Below are 19,483 nucleotides of genomic sequence, written 5' to 3' on the forward strand. Positions count from 1 at the left end.
AAACCTGGATTTGTGCAGGAAATAGCCCAACTTCATTATCATGCACATTGAGTAAAGAGTTGTCACTTTGGATGGGCTATCACCAGCAGGAGAGTGAATTTGTGTGGGGGGGTGGAGGGTGAGAAAACCTGGATTTGTGCTGGAAATGGCCCACCTGATGATCACTTTCGATAAGCTATTACCAGCAGGACAGTGGGGTGGGAGGAGGTATTATTTCATATTCTCTGTGTATATATAAAGTCTGCTGCAGTTTCCACGGTATGCATCCGATGAAGTGAGCTGTAGCTCACGAAAGCTCATGCTCAAATAAATTGGTTAGTCTCTAAGGTGCCACAAGTACTCCTTTTCTTTTTGCGAATACAGACTAACACGGCTGTTACTCTGAAACCAGACACATAGTTAATATTAATAACTTCAGATACAAAATAGTAAGTGCAGACAAACAGAATAATTGTATTCAGCAAATCATAACGTTTCCATAGACACCTCACGACACATTTTGTACAAGATGCATCATGTCATAATCATATCCTAATGATACCACTATGATGAATATGGGGTACTGTGTCACACCTGTATCCCATGCCTCCCCTGCTGAGGCGACCATGAGTGCTGAAGAGCTTCAGGGAGAAACTGTGTTGTTGTGAGCCCCCGCCAGCATGGAGGCAAGTGCTTCCCAGCCCACAGGAGCCAGCTGGCTTGGATGCCCTGGCCCAGGGAGGTGGGGTTGGAACATTCCTCCCGGAGGCAATACGTGGGGTGGTCACGTGCCCTCCCACTTTACATTGTGCCCCCATGCCCCAGATTCAGCAGGTTTGTTGTCTCTGCAGGAGACTGTGTAAATGTGATTCCTCCAGGGTCATAGAGATGAACCAAGAGACTGTATAGAGAGGAGTCCTCCAAGCTCTCTCATACACAGATAACTGAAGCTAGGGAAGCCCATTTTCCTCATTCCCAGTGGCTAAGTGTAAGTGCTATAATTTGGGTGAAGAAAAATCTTTTTTTCACATATATCGGAAACCTGCTTTAAATGCATGGCCTTAATCATGGAGTTGCTCCTGACAGCTACAGAATCATTACTTTGTCTGTTTTGTATATTTAGATTTGAAGCTCTTTCCCTTAGGAGCTGTCTCTCATGATGTGTATGTAGAATACAATATCAAGCACAATAGGGCCTTACTCTTGGGTGTAGCCTCTAGCTGCTACTGTATTAAAAATAATCTTGGTATCAATAGGTCCAATTACTGTGTAGTCAGACAAGAATGAAATGGGGAAAGTTGTGGTATGAGAAATAGGCCAAGTATCAGCAGAGAGAAACTCCCCAGCCTAGGGATCTAAATTACCAATCCTGCAACATTTTACACGTATTTCACAGTACTACTGCCAAAGGCCCCATTGATTTCAATGGGCTTGAGCTAGAATGAGGCAGAGGGTAAGGTTATGACAACAGGGATCTTGAGCTGAAATCCGTTCCAGAGATCAGACTCTCTCTCTCTCTGTATATTTCCTGCTAACACGCTTAGAGGCCAGTGGTCTGACTCTCCTCTCATAACAACTTCACACTGTTGTAGACAGTTTAAGGGGTTCCAATGGGATTACTTCTGGTTTACACCAGAATGAGGGAGAGAATGACCCTGTGAATCCAGTCATACTACTACTGATTTGTGCTGGGGTCAGGGAGAGGGGGACAAGATTTCAGCTAGTTTTAGCTCAAAGGGAAGTTTGACTAGCCTATGACAGGGCAGGGATGAGGTTGTATGAGTGACCTCACTGTGCATTTCTATCCCACACCATGTTTGTATTGTTTTTAACTTTAACCTAACTCTGGAGTTGGTAGCCATTTAATGCAAAACAAAGGACACTGAGAGTGGGAGAAATAAAATTCTACTTTATTATTTCAAAGGAGGAACAAAGACAGACTCCCTTCCCCACCCGCAGCCCAGCTCAGCACATTTCAGTCCCAGCCCAGCACACTGCTGCACCCAACTCCCTCATGCACCAGCAACAGCAACATTTACAAACTGGTAGAAAAGTGCAAAGAAGCCATGAGAGATGCGGGGACCCAGTCACAAAAGCAAACAATCCAAAAGCAGGAAACCCAAAAAGCTGAGGTTGGAGGGATGCAGGGTGGGGTGAGTGGGGCAGAGACAGCCTCTCTTGTCCCGACACAGGACACTGCAGTAGATTCAGTGGGGAGGGATGATGTTAGGGACTTATTCCTTCACCCACTCACTTCCCTGGTCCTGCTCACATGAACAGAGAGCAACAATACCCGAAGTCCAAAGGTGCAAACAATTTGATGTTTATTGGGGTGACCTTCCAGCAAGCAATGATTCCAATTTCCGTCCTTAGTGTCCCCCTTCCCAGCTCTGACACCACAGAACCTTGCCTGTGTCCCTGTTCCCATTCTCCCCCTTAGCAAAACATTATTCCAATTTCCCCACCCCCATTTTGTTCCCATTCCCCCCCCCCCTTACTTCCTGATTGACTGCAGACTATATAGTAAAACTTGAGTTCTGCTTCGCTATACCTTAACCAATCATTTTACTGAAATTTAACTAACCAATCCTAACATACTGTAACATGATTATTTAACCAATTATATCCTACCACCTTAATTAGTTTACACCCAGCAAAATTAATTATACAGCAGACAGAAACAATTACAGAAGCAGACAGAGACCATGCAAATAAACAATAGCAAAGTGGGAACTATAATGACAAAACAATACAGAAGTGAGGATTTCACAACTACATCTATAAAGACATAAGGGTTTCCCAGCTGTGTCTATTGTGAAGTGAGTTCTTAACTAACAGAAAACTATCAAACTGAACTTCCTTTTACATCCTCTAGGCTCTTCCTTTTCTCTGGAGGTGATAGATCAGATCACCTTTCTAATAGCCCCAGATTGCCTTATTTCAGTGTGACTAATCTGGAATGTGAGGAGGTGACCGTTCGCTTCCTAGCTTATGGCTGCCTCTGCTGCTTAGCCAAAGGCCTTAGCCTAAGAACAGGGCCTCAGACTGTCACTGTGAGAGAAGGCCCTCACACCAGGAGACAGTGATTTTGATTCTTTCTTTTATACCTCTGTAACTAGCTAAGTGATAAGAATACACCTAAATTCTTAGAGTATAGGCCTTTACAGACAGGCCTGAATATCGACATCCTAACAGATGACCAGCCAGGTTTAGGGCTCCTCATATCCCTCTGGCCTCAATGATTGGGGTCAGCCTGGCTTCAAGGCTGGCCAGGTCTGTTGACATCTCCAGCTCACTTCTTGCCTGCACCCAACTTCATCATTTCAGCAATCGAGAGAGACTGTCCCCCTGCCCCCATCATTCTTTGTGCGGTGTCATTCATGACCCTTTAGAGTTCAGGGGCAGCTTCACACGACACTCATAGACCTATTCTTGTCTCTCTCTGGCTCTGATGCAGGGAGTTCACAGTTCTCAGCCTCAGTTGTCTGGCTCTGAAGAGCAAACCCAGCAGCTTCCTAGCTCTGATCCCCCCACCTTCTCCCCCTCCTGACTGTTTCTCACATCACTGCAGGGATAAGGCAAATAACTTCTTTCCCTGTTTCAGTCTGTGAATCTTGCTCTCACCTTCAGTGTTTGTGCTGAGAGATATTGATCATTGTCATTGTTCCAACACACAAAAGATCTCATGACAAAGGGTTAGACAGGTTAAAATAATATTTTTTTTAAAAAGGCTTTTTTGGCAATGATAATTTGTCTCATGAAGTCTTCAACAAATCTGAGCTACATCATGTCAAATTAAACTAATATTTAAGTATGTGACCAAACGGCCTTCACAAAGAAAGAAAAATCCACAATACATGTTGGGCTATAAAACACTTTCACATTCATAAACTGAAATCTCAGAGAATCTTTTAAGACTCAAAATCAGGAAAATAAATGTACCCATGTTCTTCTGAAGTGGCTAAACCTGCTTTACTTCTTGCCTCATTATTTGGGTGTATTAGTTACAAAAGTTATAGCATCATTATGCTAAAAGAAAGACAAAAAAAAAACCCACCCAAACTTCCCATCTACAAATGATCTGGATTAGCCTAGAAAAAGCCCAGAAGCAATTTTATCAATAGATGGAAACAGGGCTATAAGACTGGACAGGTCAAACTGTGCTTTGAGGGTCACTGGGATTTCCCTGCCCACTCCCAGGTCTGTGACACTTTCTTCTCCAGCCTTCAGGAGTCTGATTTAGGATCATAGAAATCAAACTGTGATTCCTAAGCATGGAGAGCCAAGGCCACTGTGGTAAGTGACCCTTTGGGAGATGGAGGGGTAGAATGGGGAGAGGATAAAACTCTCTATTGCTTGGACAGAGTTACTGTGCCAAAGGTGGAGTGTGATAGTGATGAGGGAAGGAGGGAATCCCTGCAACTCACCCCATCACCCTCGAATAGCACAGAAGCTAGAACAACATTTACTGTCACTGCTCCAATTTTTTAACATCTAGTTAATTCTGGTCCATAAGGTAGAAAATGTACAAACAATAAATGGTTTTCACCTCGGCCTGAACTAATGTGAGAATTTCCCAGAATGAGACAATCTGGCCCAAAAGGGGAACTCAGGGACTGGCCATCACTCTGCTAACAGGGGGATAAGATGCTCAGGGTCAATTTATACTAGGAATCTGATGGAGGGTCACAGAGATGCGCTGGCTAATCCCGACCACATTTCCTACCATAAAGAGAACCTCAGAGGCTGATGCTATGGAGGCAGAGGTGGGATCTCTGGGCCTCCTACAAAAAGCCCTGTGGAAATCCATCCCCTGTGCTCTCCCTCTCTCCTTAACCCATGATCCTCAAACATTCAATAGCCCCAGCACCCAGCTTGCTCTGCTTCCTAGTTCCAGAAGCTTCAAACATTTAATCCCCAGTTCCTTGCACAAAACGATCCTCCTGGTCCCTCAATATCCCACAGATCCCAGTGCCTTGGGGGATTTGGGGAGGGAAGGAGTTACCAGCCTTTCTGGACACCCCCGTTCCAGGGAACAGCTCAAGGTAATTGGAGTAGCCCAGCCCAGGGGCTGGTGGAAGATGCGGGGGTGGGAAAGGTGTCTAGACAGAAGGTAGGGCCAAGCCCAAGTGTCCTTCTCTTAATCTCCATGGAAGGGGGATCCCATCTGGAAAGGATGGGAGAGGGGGAAACTTCAGCCAGGCCGAGGGAGCAGCTGGGGAAGTTTTTCTCTCTTCCTTCCCCCACCTGTGGCCCATTCGCTCAGCAACCAAGACTGCAGCAGGGAGATGGGACTGATTGGGGCTTCCCATCCTCTGCCTTGGGTTTGCTTAGACCAGTCTAATATGGTGTTATCTACACGTGGAGCATTTTCCACCCTGGGAACGTCTCAGAGGTTTCTTCCCTGTGTGGATTTGCTGATGCCTGATACTATGGGAGCAACCAATAGAAGCTTCCCCCACTTTCAAGGTCTCTCTGTTGTGTGGTTCACTGATGCATGAACTCAGATTGAATCTTTTCCCACAGTCAAGCTATTTCTAGGGTCTCATGCTTGTGGATTCTCTGATGTTTAGTAAGCTCTGAGCTCATATTGAAGCTTTTCCCGCAGTCAAGGCATTTATGAAGGTTATAGCCTGTGTGGATTCTTTGATGTATAATAAGGTTTGATCGCTGATTGAAACTTTTCCCACACTCCAAGCATTTATGGGGGCTCTCTCCTGTGTGGATTGCCTGATGTCTAATAAGGTTTGTTCTCTCAGTGAAACGTTTCCCACAGTGGAGGCATTTATCAGGTTTATCTCCAGTATGAATTTTCTGGTGTCTAATAAGATGTGAGCTCTGAATGAAGCTTTTCCCACACTCAAGGCATTTATAGGGTCTCTCCTCTGTGTGGGTCCTCCAATGTCTAGTGAGGTATGAGCTGTGGCTAAAGTTTTTCCCACAGACCAAGCACTTATGGGGTCTCTCTCCAGTGTGGGTTGTCTGATGTATAACAAGGCTTGATTTCTGAATGAAACATTTCCCACAGTCCAGGCATTTATATGGCCTTTCTCCCATGTGGATTCTCTGATGTTTAGTAAGATTTGATTTGTGACTGAAACTTTTTCCACAGTCCAAACATTTATAGGGCTTCTCTGCTGTGTGGATTCTCTGATGCACAATAAGACCTGAATTGTAAGCAAAACTTTTCCCACAATCCAAGCATTTATGTGGTTTCTCTCCTGTGTGTATTGTCTGATGTGAAATAAGGTTTGTTCTCTGAATGAAACTTTTCCCACAGTCCAAACACTTATGAGGTCTCTCTCCTGTGTGGATTGCTTGATGTGTAACAAGAGCTGATCTCTGTGTGAAACTTTTCCCACACTCCAAGCACCTATGGGGGCTCTCTCCTGTGTGGATTACCTGATGTCTAATAAGGTTTGGTCTCTCAATGAAACTTTTCCTACAGTGGAGGCATTGATGAAGTTTATCTCCAGTATGAATTCTCTGATGTCTACTAAGGTGCGAGCTCCGAATGAAACTTTTCCCACACTCGAGACATTTATAGGGTCTCTCTCCCAGGTGGGTCCCCCAATGTCTAATGAGGTATGAGCTGTGGCTAAAGCTTTTCCCACAGTCTAAGCACCTATGGGGTCTTTCTCCAGTGTGGGTTGTCTGATGTGTAACAAGGCTTGACTTCTGAACGAAACATTTCCCACAGTCTGGGCATTTATATGGTCTTTCTCCTGTGTGGATTCTCCGATGTTTAGTGAGGTTTGAGCTGTTACTGAAACTTTTCCCACAGTCCAAGCATATATAGGGTCTCTCTCCAGTGTGGGTCCTCCAATGTGCAGTGAGGTATGAGCTGTGGCTAAAGCTCTTCCCACACTCAAAGCATTTATGGGGTTTCCCTCCCATATGGATTGTCTGATGTGTAAGAAGGTGTGATCTCAGAATGAATTGTTTCCCACATTTGAGGCACTGATTGGATCTCTCTTTCTTGTGATTTGTCTGCTGGGCTGTGGTTTCCTCAGGATCCTTGCATCCTCCCACGTATTTAATAGATTCAGCCACTTTCTTGGTAGGCTGTTTTCTGAATAGCCTCTCTGACCAGTTCTGATTTCCAGAGGCTTTTCTTTGTTCCAAGCACTGCGAGAAATTCCCTTCAGCTCTTCTCCCAAAGGTCCCCTGTGGTTCCACTTTCCCAGGAAATTCCTGATGTTGAGTCTCCTCCTCTTTCTCACTCTCTTGCTCATCACCTGCTGGGAGAAAGAGAGACAATCTGGGCAGGAGTCATTGTCTATGGTGGGGAGAAAGAGGTATAGCAGAAAGGGAAAATCCAACACAATAAATTTTCAAAGACTGAACAATTGGATTCTGCCTCCACATCCCATCCAAACACTCACAGGGAAGGAAATGCCTGCCGCTAGCAGGACGGGTGGAAAGCCATGAATGATATATATTGAGTACAGCCCTGACCTGGATGAGATGAGGCAGAACTGATGTGTTCGCTGACACCACATTTTTGGGATTCTCAATGTTTTTCCTCAATCGCCAGATGGTTTCTGTGTCAGTTTCACCAACTCCTTACCTATGTGGGTATCTCTCAGAATCTCCCTTTCCTGGCAGGTCTGGAGATCGGGTACCCACGGCTCTTCCCATCGTTCCAGCCGGGTGATCAGGTCAGGTTTGGGAATGGGAAATCCTGCTCAGGGGGTGAAAAGAGACAAGATCAGGGTGCATGGAGAATAGGGAGAGTATTTATCACGAAGGACATTCCTGGAGTTGAACCTGTGCCTGTGCTGCGCTGGGGGAACATGGAATCCAAGAGGACAGGAACATCGTCATTGAACCCCCTTGGGAGAGGCAAATGTCTGGGGAGGTGAGAGGAATTGTTACACCCACAATAGGAGTTTGCAGGATCTGTGCACTCTGCGGGCCTTGCTGACACACACACAGGTCTAGAGTTAACCCCCTGTCTATTTCTAAACCTGCAGCGCCCAGACCCCTCCTCATGGCTGGAGCTAGTCCCAAGAAAGGAGGTGAAAAGGGTGTGACACTGCACCGCATATTCTTCATAGTGATATTATTATGATATAATTATAGCGTAATTAATATTCTTTTTTTGCAGGATGGGTCATGTAAGATGTCATTGGAAAAGTTATGATTTGCTGAGTATGAATATCCAATTTGTATGCATGTATCATTTTTGTATCTGAAGTATTGATTATTGACTAGGAATCTGTAATTCAAATGGGCTTGCTCTGGAAAACACCCACAGCCAGCCTTTCAGGTACAACAATGAAAAAGCCATGCGAGGCTGATGGTCCATCAGCAAAGACAATGGACCATGGAATAGCTTAACCTTCCTGTGGGCATTTTGGCCAGCCAGTAAGCAATGGCTGCTATAACTCTACAAGGACATGTGACCAGACCACATGTCTCTGTACTCCATCTTGGGATGTCAGTATTTGTCCACAAACCAGTCTGGGAACCAAGTTTTGAAACAAAGGGTTTCCACCGTATGCTAAAGCTATATAAGGCAGGGAGTGAATTCATCTGTTCTGCACTCCCCATACAAGAAGTCTCCTGGAAACACCTGAGGAACAAAGATTGAACTGGGGGAAGTGCTGGATCCAGGCTAAAGGGATTTCTAGCTTGTGTATGAAGACCTGAGAAACACAAGCTGTACAGCTAATGCAGCTTGTGCCTTAAGAATCTACAAGTCTGCCTGTACCATCATTTAGGGTGAGAATCTGCTAATTCATATCCATAGGTAACGAGTTATATGGGCTCGCTGTGCCCATGCTCCATCAATATTCGTGATGGTGGGCCCGGCTCCACCAATGTTTGGGCCCCAGGCCTTGTCCTTTGGGGGTCCCCTCACCATGGGTCAGCAACACGGGGCACTCTCACCTCACTTTCCCCTGCCTCCCCACAAGCAGCTCCCCCCGTCCCCTGTGCGGAGAGTCTCAGCAGAGGCAGGGCAGCTCCACATGCTGCCTCCGTCCCTCCTCCTCCCTCAGCGCTGACCCGGCCAACAGGAGCTGCTGGGGGCGGCGCCAGAGCTGCCTGGCCGCACCTCCACAGCAGGGAGGGGGAGGGAGCCACAGACAGTGGCTCTTAGCCCCGGGCAGAGAGAGAGCAGCAGGAGTCTGTCACTGTCAGACAGACACAGCTGGGGGGTTGTGGGGAGAGACAGATAGAGCTGGGGGCGGGGGAAAGGAGCAGCAATGGGCACCCCGGAGCTGGCATAAAATACAGAGTACAGAGGGGGTTTCCTGGCAGGGCTATAGCAACCCCACCCCTGCAGAGCAGACACAGGCTGCAGTGGCTCCGTCCATCACTCCTCCCCACCCCACAGAGACCCACACAACCCTTTGCTCCCCCTAAAGACCCATGCCCCCGTCACCCCTCTCCAGAGAGCCCCCCCTTTGTGCCAGACAGCTCCCCTCCCCCACTGCCTCCCCTGCTCCCTACAACCTCCTCCTTTGCCTTCCTCCTCCCCCGCAACGGCCAATGGGAGCTGCACCTGAGGCAGGGTGCCTGCTTGCAGATGCAGACCTGCCTGGCCGTGCTCGTTGCTGCTGGTGCCAGGCTCCCCGCTAGCTCCCCAGGCTGCCCTGGACCCTGCGTCCCCCCGAAGTACGGGGCCTCCCAAAGCACAGGACGCGGGGCAATTGCCCCGGTCCGTCCTGTGGACGGGACGGCTCTGCTTGGGCACCACCAAAAATTATACAAACCTGGCACCCATGTTCATATCCAACATATTTAGTATATTAAGCTTAGTTTGTGTTTTGTTTATTTGCTAGGTAATCTGCTTTGATCTGTTTGCTATCACGTATAATCCCTTAAAATCTATCTTTTGTAGTTAATAAACTTGTTTTACGTTTTAATCTAAATCCAGTGTGCCTTTAAGTGAAGTGTCTTGGGAAAAAAATCTCAGCTTGATTTAACACAAGTTTGTTGCATTTCCTCCCCACACTGAGGGGGGAGGCGAACTCTGTGACCTTATGTTGTACAATTCCCTGTGCAGCACAATATGGTATAATTTTGGGTTCATAGTCCAGAGGGGTGCATGTCTGGGGAGCTGGGAGTTATCCTGGTTGTAGCATTTCTGTTGTTGGTTCATGCAGGGGTTGGACAGAGAGCCTGCATGTAACTGCAGCGGGGTGTGTCCCTGCCTGCGTGGATGCTGGTGGAAGTGTGGGACCAGGAGTGGGTCTACAACTTCTCACAGTAGCACAGTGTGAGAGGGAGCCCAGGCCTTGTGGGTCAGAGGGCTCAGTGGTACCCCAGTTCCAGGTAGCACCCCAGGAGGAACCAGTCACACAGGGATTCTGTGTGTGTCTGAGAAATAATACAGACAAAACAATATATGACTTCTGCCCCCTTGAAAGCTGGAGGGGTAGGGATGAGATAGAATGTCCATTAGGTTTTGACATCCCTATCTCATTGAAAGTCTCTCTCACATAGCAGCTGTGGATTATAGGGTTCGTTCACCTCCAGTCTATCTCACCAAAGATGTACCTGACAGATTTGGAAATGCAAGACCCCATGGCTTCTAATAACAGAGAGGCCAGGAAAGCCTTACCCAGTGAGGTCACATTCTCGTAATTCTCCTCCATGACTTCCCTGTACAGGGCTCTCTGACTGGGGTCCAGCAGGGCCCCCTGCCCCTTGGTGAAATACACAGCCACATCCTCGAAAGTCACCGGCATCTGAAACAACAAATGTTCCCTACTCAGCATCTGCTGCCACAGTCACAATCCCACTATTCATGGGAAGGAAGGAAGAAAGCAAGCTAGCTCACTGGGGGGGAGGAGGAACAGATTGAGCAGGATGGGGGTGAGATTCTGCTAAAGCAGCCAGAAAGCTTCAGGGGTTGGCAAGAAAGTGAGAGCTCCGTGTCCCTCCCAGCAGACAGAGGAGGGCAGAGTCTTCTAATTTACCACAAACCTATGAGGCACAGGCTGATGTGGGAAGCAGAGCTTTGGGTAGGGGACAGGGACAGGAATCCCAGCACCTTTCCTTTGTATTCCCCCGCAGTCTCTGCCTAGACTCTTGGTGGGGAACTCTAGTCTGTTTTCCCAGCCCTGTCTGGTGGGAGGGAGGGATGTTCCTGTTTTAGAAATGGGGGAATGTTCACCTCCCAATGGGCCTGTTCATAAATCAGGCCTTAGCCTGAGCAAGTCCCAGTGGGTTTTTCAGACCTTTCCTCCTCTCTACCTGACCCTATATTTGGCCTTTTTTGGCCTTCCTAATTATATTTTTACACTTCATTTGCCAGAATTCATACTCCTTTCTATTTTCCTCAATAGGATTTAACTTCCACTTTTTAAAGGATGTCTTTTTGCCTCTCACTTCTTCTTTTACTTTGTTGTTTAGCCATTGTGGCACTTTTTATTGTGTCTTTTAAATTTGGGGTGCATTTAAGTTGAGCCTCTATTATGGTGTTTTTTAAAGGGTTTCAATGCAGCTTTCAGAGATTTGACTTGTGGCACGTATCTTTTATTTCTGTTTAACTAACTTCCTCATTTTTTGTATAGTTCCCCTTTTTGAAATTAAATGCTATCATGTTGGGCTGCTTGTGGTGTTTTCCCCCGCACAGAGATGTTAAATTTAATTATATTATGGTCACTATTACTAAGAGGTCCAGCTATATTCACCTCTTGGACCTGCTCCACTGACGACTGCATCAAGAATTGCCTCTCCTCTTGTGGGTTCCAGGACTAGCTGCTCCAAGAATTAGTTATTTAAGGTGTCAAGAAACTTTATCTCTGAATCCCGTCCTGAGGTGACATGTACCCAGTCAATATGGGGATAGTTGAAATCCCCCATTATTATTGCATCCGATGAAGTGAGCTGTAGCTCACGAAAGCTTATGCTCAAATAAATTTGTTCGTCTCTAAGTCTCAAGTACTCCTTTTCTTTTTGCGAATACACACTAACACGGCTGCTACTCTGAAACCTGTCATTATTATTGAGTTTTTTATGTTTATAACCTCTCTTATCTCCCTGAGCATTTCACAGTCACTATCGCCATCCTGGTCAGGTGGTCCCTACTGCTGTATTCTTGTTGTTCAAGCATGGAATTACTCGATTCTATGGTATAGTTTGGTTCATTTAAGATTTTTACTTCATTTGATTCTACACTTTCTTTCACATATAATGCCACTGCCCCACTAGCACAACCTGTTCTGATATTCTGATATATTTTGTACCCTGGTATTACTGTGTCCCATTGATTATCCTCATTCCACCAAGTTTCTGTGATACCTACTGTATCAATATCCTCATTTAATACCAGACACTCAAGTTCACCCATCTTATTATTGAGACTTCTAGCGTTTGCATATAAACAAAATAATTGTCACTTTCTAGCTGTCTGCCATGATGTGGTGTAATTGAATGGGACTTTTTTTTCATTTGACTGTTTCTCATCTGATCCTTCCCATATTGTATCATCTTCCATCCTCTCCTCCTTACTAGGACATAGGGAATTTCCATTTATAGATCCTCCCCTAAGTGATGTCTCTGTCTGAACCACATGCTCCTCTGCACCTGACAGCTTTCCCCTAGCTCTTGGTTTAAAAACTGCTCTATGACCTTTTTAATTGTAAGTGCCAGCAATCTGGTTCCATTTTGGTTTAGGTGGAGCCCATCCTTCCTGTATAGGTTCCCCCTTTCCCAAAAGGTCCCCCACTTCCTAATAAATCTAAACCCCTCCTCCCTACACCATTGTCTCATCCACGTATTGAGACCCTGCAGTTCTACCTGTCTAACTGGCCCTGTGCATGGAACTGGAAGCATTTCAGAGAACACTACTATGGAAGTCCTGGACTTCAATCTCTTACCTAGCAGCCTGAATTTGGCATCCAGGACCTTTTTCCTATCCTTCCCTATGTAATTGGTACCTACATGTACCACCACCACCGGCTCCTCCCCAGAACTACACATAAGTCTGTCTAGATGTCTTGAGAGAGACAAGGTGGGCAAGGTAATATATTTACTGGACCAACTTCTGCTGGGGAAAGAGATACTCATTTGAGCTACACAGAGCTCTTCTTCAGGTCTGGGAAATGTACTCAGAGTGTCATAGCTAAATACAAAATGGAACAGATTGTTTAGCATTAGTAGATAACACATATTTCAAGAGACCATTCAAGGTGAAATTGGTCCAATAAAAGATATTATCTGACCCACCTTGTATCTGGGACTTGTATCCTGGGACTGACACAGCTTCAGTAACACTGTATTAAATATGAAATGGCAGAACTACTAACTGTGGTATGTAATAGTTTGCTAAAATCAGCATCTGTACCAGAAGACTGGACGATACCTAAGGTAATCTCCAGAGGCAATCCTGGCAATTACAGGCCAGTAAGACTAAATTCAGTTGAATTGGTTGAATCTATAGTAAAGAACAGAAATATCAGAAACATAAATAAACATTATATGCTGGAGAACAGTCAACATAGCTTCTTCAGGCCAGAGAGAGGCAGACACTAGCCTCTCCTCCCCCTGGTGGCAGCAGCTGAAGACTGAGTACCCCACTCTCCTCCAGCAGTCCCAGGCTGATCTCATTAGCTCACGCGGATCTACCCCTGCTGTTCTGGCGGTGACTCTGAGCCATAAATCCTGCTCAGAAATCCAAGAGGGGCCCTGGTCCATCCTGCCACCCCAGACGGTCCCAGTCAGGAGCCAGAGACCAGAAATCGTGAGTTTGGCTTAAGAAAATAGTGAAAGAGTGTGTCTGTTGGGGGCCAGTTCTGTGGGGCTATTTGCCTTGTAACTTTGGAGCCCTTAGGGGTTAGTCCCCTGCTCCCCCGCCAGCGTGACCATTTCCTCTGAAAACAAAATCCCCAGCTGGCTGATGGGTAGGGCAGCCCCCCCGCAAGATGCGGTGAGGGAGCTGCCATTGTATCTCTCACGATCGCTCTCCTTTATCACTAGCCTCTCTCCCCATTCCCCAGCCAGTCTCCGCTTGCACCGCCATTCTCCCTCCAGCCCCCCAAGTCTCACCCCCCCACACTTTCTCCCCTTCTCACTGCCCCCATCCGCACCATTTTCCTTCTATCCCACCCCTGTTCCCACCCGCTCCAGGATCCTCCTCCCGCCCCCTGACTCTCCGGCATTGCCTCATCCTCCCTGCAACGCAACCACTGCCCCCTACTCCCATCCCGCCCCCTGCATCCCTGTTCAGCCCCCTCCTACCCCTCACACATCCCATTTCATGCCTCAATCCCCCCCTGCCCCACTTCAGCCCCCTTCCGGCTCCCACCCCCCTTTATCCTCCCACGTGTCGCTGTCCCAGCCCTCCCCACGGCGCGCGCTGGCTTCACCCGCCCCGCAAACACCGGGAGCTGGCGGCAGCTTTCCCGGGCCCAGGGCAGGGAATCGCAGCCAGCCTCGCTGGGAGCAGCCTGGGGCCAAACCCTCCCCTGCAGCCAGGATGGCACCGGGGGGCACCTCTCCCTGGGGGGATGGGCAGGTCTCTCTTACCTTCCCTCCAAGCGGTGCCCTCCCCGGGAGCAGGGGCTGGGGCCCGGGAAGGGGGGTCCTGGCCAGGCTGGGGTCTCTGCACCGGGGGAGGCTCCTGGGGAGCAGCGGGAACGTTACTGCTGGAAATTCCCCTCTCCCGGCTGCAGCCGGGGCTCCGGGGTCCTCAGCAGCAGCTGCCGGGGCTCGGGGATCTTGCAATGAGCGCGGGCTCCTCACAACGCCCCAGAGTCACTGCAGCGAGAGCGATTCACTTCCTGCTGCCCAGACTGAGTGACCCTAGCGATCGCTCCCAGAGCCACATCCCAGCTGCTCCTGGGTCCTAGCGATCAAGGGATTGCACTGCAGCCCCCTGCCCCAGACACTGCCTCTGGGGGCCCCAGTTCCCCTGGGCACAGGCAGCTTCTCTCAGCATTAAGGGGGGATCAGGTACAGAAGCCACTGTATCAATGGGCAGAAAGGAGACGTGCAGATCCCAGGATGGGGGGAGAAGGGGCATTTCTATGAAGACTGGGCGTTGTTCCACAGAGTCCCCAGTATTAACAGGGATACACATGGGTCCTGGTCCTTGACAGGCTGCCCAGAACCGGGATCAGCAGGAGACACGTTTCTCGGTGACACTGACTCTGTGTGTGAGTCACTCTGATCACAGACTGGCACAAGGAGCAGTTTGTCAGAGACGGTCTCTTGTCTCCATACCAGGCTCACTGGCTACTAGCCCTGGGCCGGAGCTACAAGCTCTGCTCCCCTAACTCGGGCCATGTAGCTGTCAGTGCTTTGCAGGTTCCTCTGGTTATTCGCAGGGCTGGATTAACCCGTCACTGGGCACTAGGCAACACCCGGCCATTTCTGCCCCCTGCCAGTCCCCCTCTGCCCCTCTCCTGGCTGGCTTCCCCTGTGGGCACTGACAGCAGCTCCCCATGCTTCACCTGGATGCTGGTGGTGAAGCAGCAGCTGGTCTGGTTCCAGGGCTGCTGCTCTACGCACTCTGGATAGGCCCGAATGTCCCACATTGGTTGCAAGAGAGGGAGGCAGGGGAGCATCTGGGGTCAAAATTGAGCCACTGGCATTGTGTCATGGAGTTAAAACACCAAATTTAGCCTCCCCTCCCCCCACCTGAAATGGGACATGGGCCTGAGACAAAGCAGAGTGGGCAGGGGGGCAGCCACATGAGAGGCAGGCCAGGGAAACCATAGTGTGAGGCACGTGCTGGTGCTTAGGTATGAAATAGGGATCTGTGTGCCTAGCCTGAGCCAGTGGGAGCATGCCCAGCACCAGATTTGTAGGCATTTGGATGATTTAAATGACCGAAATTTAGGTGCATAGGATCTTTAGACACCATCAGAGTTAGGCAACAGCTGAGTGACTGGGGGGGTTGGGGGGCGGTTGAGGATCGATGTCACCTAAATGTCAGATTCAGGTACCTAAAGTGAAAGTAGCAGCTGGGGACCTAAATCTTTTTATGCATCTAGCCCCTGGTGCCTAACCTGCTTTGGTAACCCCACTCAGCCCCTATCTGCATCCTCAGGTGCCTAAAACCTTAAAAAATATAACCCTAAGTCATTTTGGGAAAGATGCTTTTGAAAAACTTATCCAAAAGCTAATGGGCTTTAAAAATCAGTTTAATATAATAGGGGCCCATAAGCACTAAAATACCTTAATCGGAATAATATGGAGCTTTGAATGGTATCACTACAAGGCAGGGTCTGACTGTCGATGCTAAATGTCTGAACAGGCCCAATGTTAATGATTATTGCTAAAGCCAGTAACAGATTGACTTTGCTCAGAAAATGTGTTCTGCACTCTAGGGGTAAGCGCTGTAATTCTGGGGGAGAACAATCTTTGTTTCTTACACATAATAGAAAGTGAATGAAGTGCAGAGCCTCCTTCTCTCAGCAATCAGAAGATGCTGCCCCCTCTCCTCATCATTCCTATTGGGATGTCACTCATAGCCCTTTAGATTTCAGGGTTGCTCCTGAAATTTACGAAATCATTACATAGGCTGATCTGCATGTTTAGACTGTAAACTCTTTCCCTAAGGAGCTGTCTGTCTCCCATGATGTGTATATACAGTACCTAGCACAATACGGCTGTAGTCTTCTGTGGAGCCTCTGCCTGCTGGTGTATTACAAATAATCATGATATTAACTGAGATACAATTATGTTGCAACCAGACAAGAATGAATTTGGATGAAAGTGTGATATGAGGAACAGGCCAAGTATAAACAGAGAGAGACTCCCAAACCTACCAATCTAAACTCCCAGTGTGGCAAGACCTTATTCACAGGTTTAATTTTACTACTACCTATAGCCCCAATGATTTAAATGGGTCTCAGCTAGAATTAAGCAGGTGGTAAAGTTTAGAGAGTGGGGATCTTGGACTGAAACACAGCTCAGAGACCAGAATCACTTTAGCCATATTATACATATATAAATTTGTGAGTATAGTGGCTGCAGTTGAGGCTATGATAGGGCAGAGTTGAGATTGTATGGGTGGCCTCACTGTGCATTTCCGTACCAGACCATGTTAGCATTGCTTTTACCGTTAATCTCCACTCTGAATCTGCTGGGTATTTAATGCAAGACAAACTACACTTGGGAGTGTGAGAAACTAAATTCTACTTTATTATTCCAAAGGACGAACAAAGACTCCTTTCCCCACTCCCAGCCCAGCTCAGCTTGGTACTTTACATCCGCAACCCAGCACATTGCTGCGCCCAAATCCCACATACACCAGCAACAGTTACAAACTGGTAGAAAAGTGCAGAAAATCCAGGAGAGATGCTGGGACCCAGTCATAAAGCAAACACTCTGAGAGCAGGGAAACCAAGGAGCTCAGATTAGAGTGTGGGCAGACTGTTTGTCATCTCCACACAGGACACTGGTAGATGGGGAGGGGGTGACCAGCTGGGCTATCAGGCTCCTCATCTCCCTCTGGCCTCTATGGTGGAGATCAGCCTGGCTTCAAGGCTGGCTCAGAATTGTTGGCTTCCCCAACTTCCTTCTTGTCTCTGCCCAGCCTCATCCTCTCAGCAATCGGGAGACGCTGTCCCCTCCCCTCATATTTCATCTAGGGACATAATCTGTAGCCTCTAGATGTCAGGGATGGCTTCACCCAGCACTCACAGGGCAATTCCTGTGTCTCTCTGGCATTGGCACAGCAAGTTCACAGTTCTCGGCATCAGCTCTCTGGTTCTCAAGAGAAAAGTCTGCAGTTTCCCAGCTCTGTTTCCCCACTCTCTCCCGCTCCTGACTACATCTCACATCTCTGCAGGGGTCAGAAAGTAACTCCATGCCCTCTTCAGTCTCAGCCTCTCGGAGTGTGAATCTAGCACTCACCCTCGGTATTCATTATGAGAGATATTGATAATTTTCATTGTTCAAACACACAAAAATCTCATGACAAAGGGTAAAGAAAGGTTAAAATAAAATAAAAAAGACTCTTCTGGCAAATGATCGTTTGTCTCGTAAAGTCTTCAATAAAACTGTTCTACATCCTGTCAAACTAAACTAAAATCAAACTATGTGACCAAGCAGCCTTCAGGAAGAGAGAAAAACCAACACTACAAGATGGGCTACAAAACACTTTCAGGTTCATAAAGTGAAATCCCACAGAATCGTAACTCTCAAAAAACGGAAAACAAATGTATCCATTTTCCTCTGAACTGGCTAAACCTGCAGTAATCAGCACCTCCTCATTATTTGGTTGTGTCATTTACAAAAGTTTTAGCATTGTCCTAATGCAAAAAAAGAAACAAAAACAAACCAAAGCTAAAATCTATCCAACTACAAATGTTCTGGCCTTGGCTGGAAAAAGCCAGAAGACACTTTACCAATAGATGGAAACAGGGATTTAAGCTCAGAAAGCTGAAACAGAGTTTTCAGGTTCATTTGAATTCCCCCTCCAAGTCCGGGACCCTTTCATCTCTAGCTGTCAGGAATCTGAGTCAGGATCAAAAAAATCAAAGTGTGATTCCTAAGCATGGAGAATAAAGAACATTGTGGCAAGTGCCGTGCTGGGAGGTGGAAGGTAGAATGGGGAGAGGATAAAGTATCCAAGGCTGAAACAGGCTGCTGTGTTGGGATGGAGCGTGACGGTGAAGGGGGGAAGAGAGAATCCCTCCAACTCATCCCATCATCCTCAAATAACACAGAATCCAAACACCACTTTTTCCTATCCCTGCTCCAGCAATTTTAGAATCTATTTAATTCTGGTCTCAAAGGGAGTCAATGTACAAAAAATAAATGTTTTTGGCATAACCTGGAGCAATGTGAGACTATGTGGAAATGAGACAATCTCTCCCCAAAGGGGCAACTCAGTGACTTTAACAATCACTCTGCTAATGGGGGGATCAGACTATATAAAATGGTTGGGGTCAGTCTGACTAAGAAAAGTGGAGGAGGGTCGGGGGAGATTTGCTAGCTAATCCCAACCAATTTTCCCACCACAGAGAGATCCTCAGAAGCTGGTGCTGTGTAGGCAGAGGTGGGATCCTGAATCCTTTACACCTCCCACAAAAGACCGTGTGGAAATCAGTCCCTCTCAGTGGTGCTTTCTGAATGCAGAGGGGGCAGAGAAAAGGGGCAGAGGGGATGAGTGATAAGAGGCAGCACCTCTCTTCCCTGTACTCTCCTCTCTTACCCCATGATTCCCTAATACTTGATTTCCTCAGCACCCTCTGTATCCCACATCCACCAGACCCAACCATTCAATCCCCCAGTTTCTTCCCCCAAACCCATCCCTCCTGGTCCATTCACATTTGATCCCCTGTAACCCAGCACCTCAGGGGATTTAGGGAGGGAAAGTTTTGCTAGCCCCCAGGGACACTCACCCTACTGGGACCAGCTCCAGGTAAGTGGGGGAGCCCAGTCCAGGGGTTCCTGAAAAATGGGGGGTGGGGCAGGTGTCCCAAGTGAATAAGGACTTGGCCCAAGTATCCTTCTCCTAGTCTCCACGGAAGGGGCATCATGTCTTGGAAGGGAAGGGAGGGGGGAACTTCATCCAGGCCGAAGGAGCTTCTGG

The 19,483-nt window shown here is 47.6% G+C and overlaps 1 protein-coding gene across 3 annotated transcripts; it reads right to left on the minus strand.

The window, feature by feature from the left end:
- Positions 1-1,868: 1,868 nt before the first annotated feature.
- Positions 1,869-14,747, minus strand: LOC125629150 (uncharacterized). 3 transcript variants are annotated; one of them, XM_048834453.2, is made up of 4 exons: positions 14,464-14,747; positions 10,553-10,679; positions 7,550-7,663; positions 1,869-7,220 (listed from the first exon to the last, which is right to left on the minus strand). In XM_048834453.2, the coding sequence occupies exons 2-4, from the start codon at positions 10,677-10,679 to the stop codon at positions 5,506-5,508; spliced, it is 1,956 nt and encodes a 651-aa protein (XP_048690410.1). In that variant the 5' UTR covers positions 14,464-14,747; the 3' UTR covers positions 1,869-5,505. The 3 variants fall into 3 exon arrangements, with proteins under 3 accessions (XP_048690410.1, XP_048690409.1, XP_048690408.1); XM_048834452.2 differs by lacking the exon at positions 14,464-14,747 and adding an exon at positions 11,628-12,642 and having other exon boundaries at positions 1,869-7,217; XM_048834451.2 differs by lacking the exon at positions 14,464-14,747 and adding an exon at positions 11,628-12,642.
- Between the last annotated feature and the right edge of the window lie 4,736 nt (positions 14,748-19,483).

This window comes from Caretta caretta, chromosome 14 (assembly GCF_965140235.1).
Source record: "Caretta caretta isolate rCarCar2 chromosome 14, rCarCar1.hap1, whole genome shotgun sequence".
Classification (NCBI taxonomy): Eukaryota; Metazoa; Chordata; order Testudines; family Cheloniidae; genus Caretta; species Caretta caretta.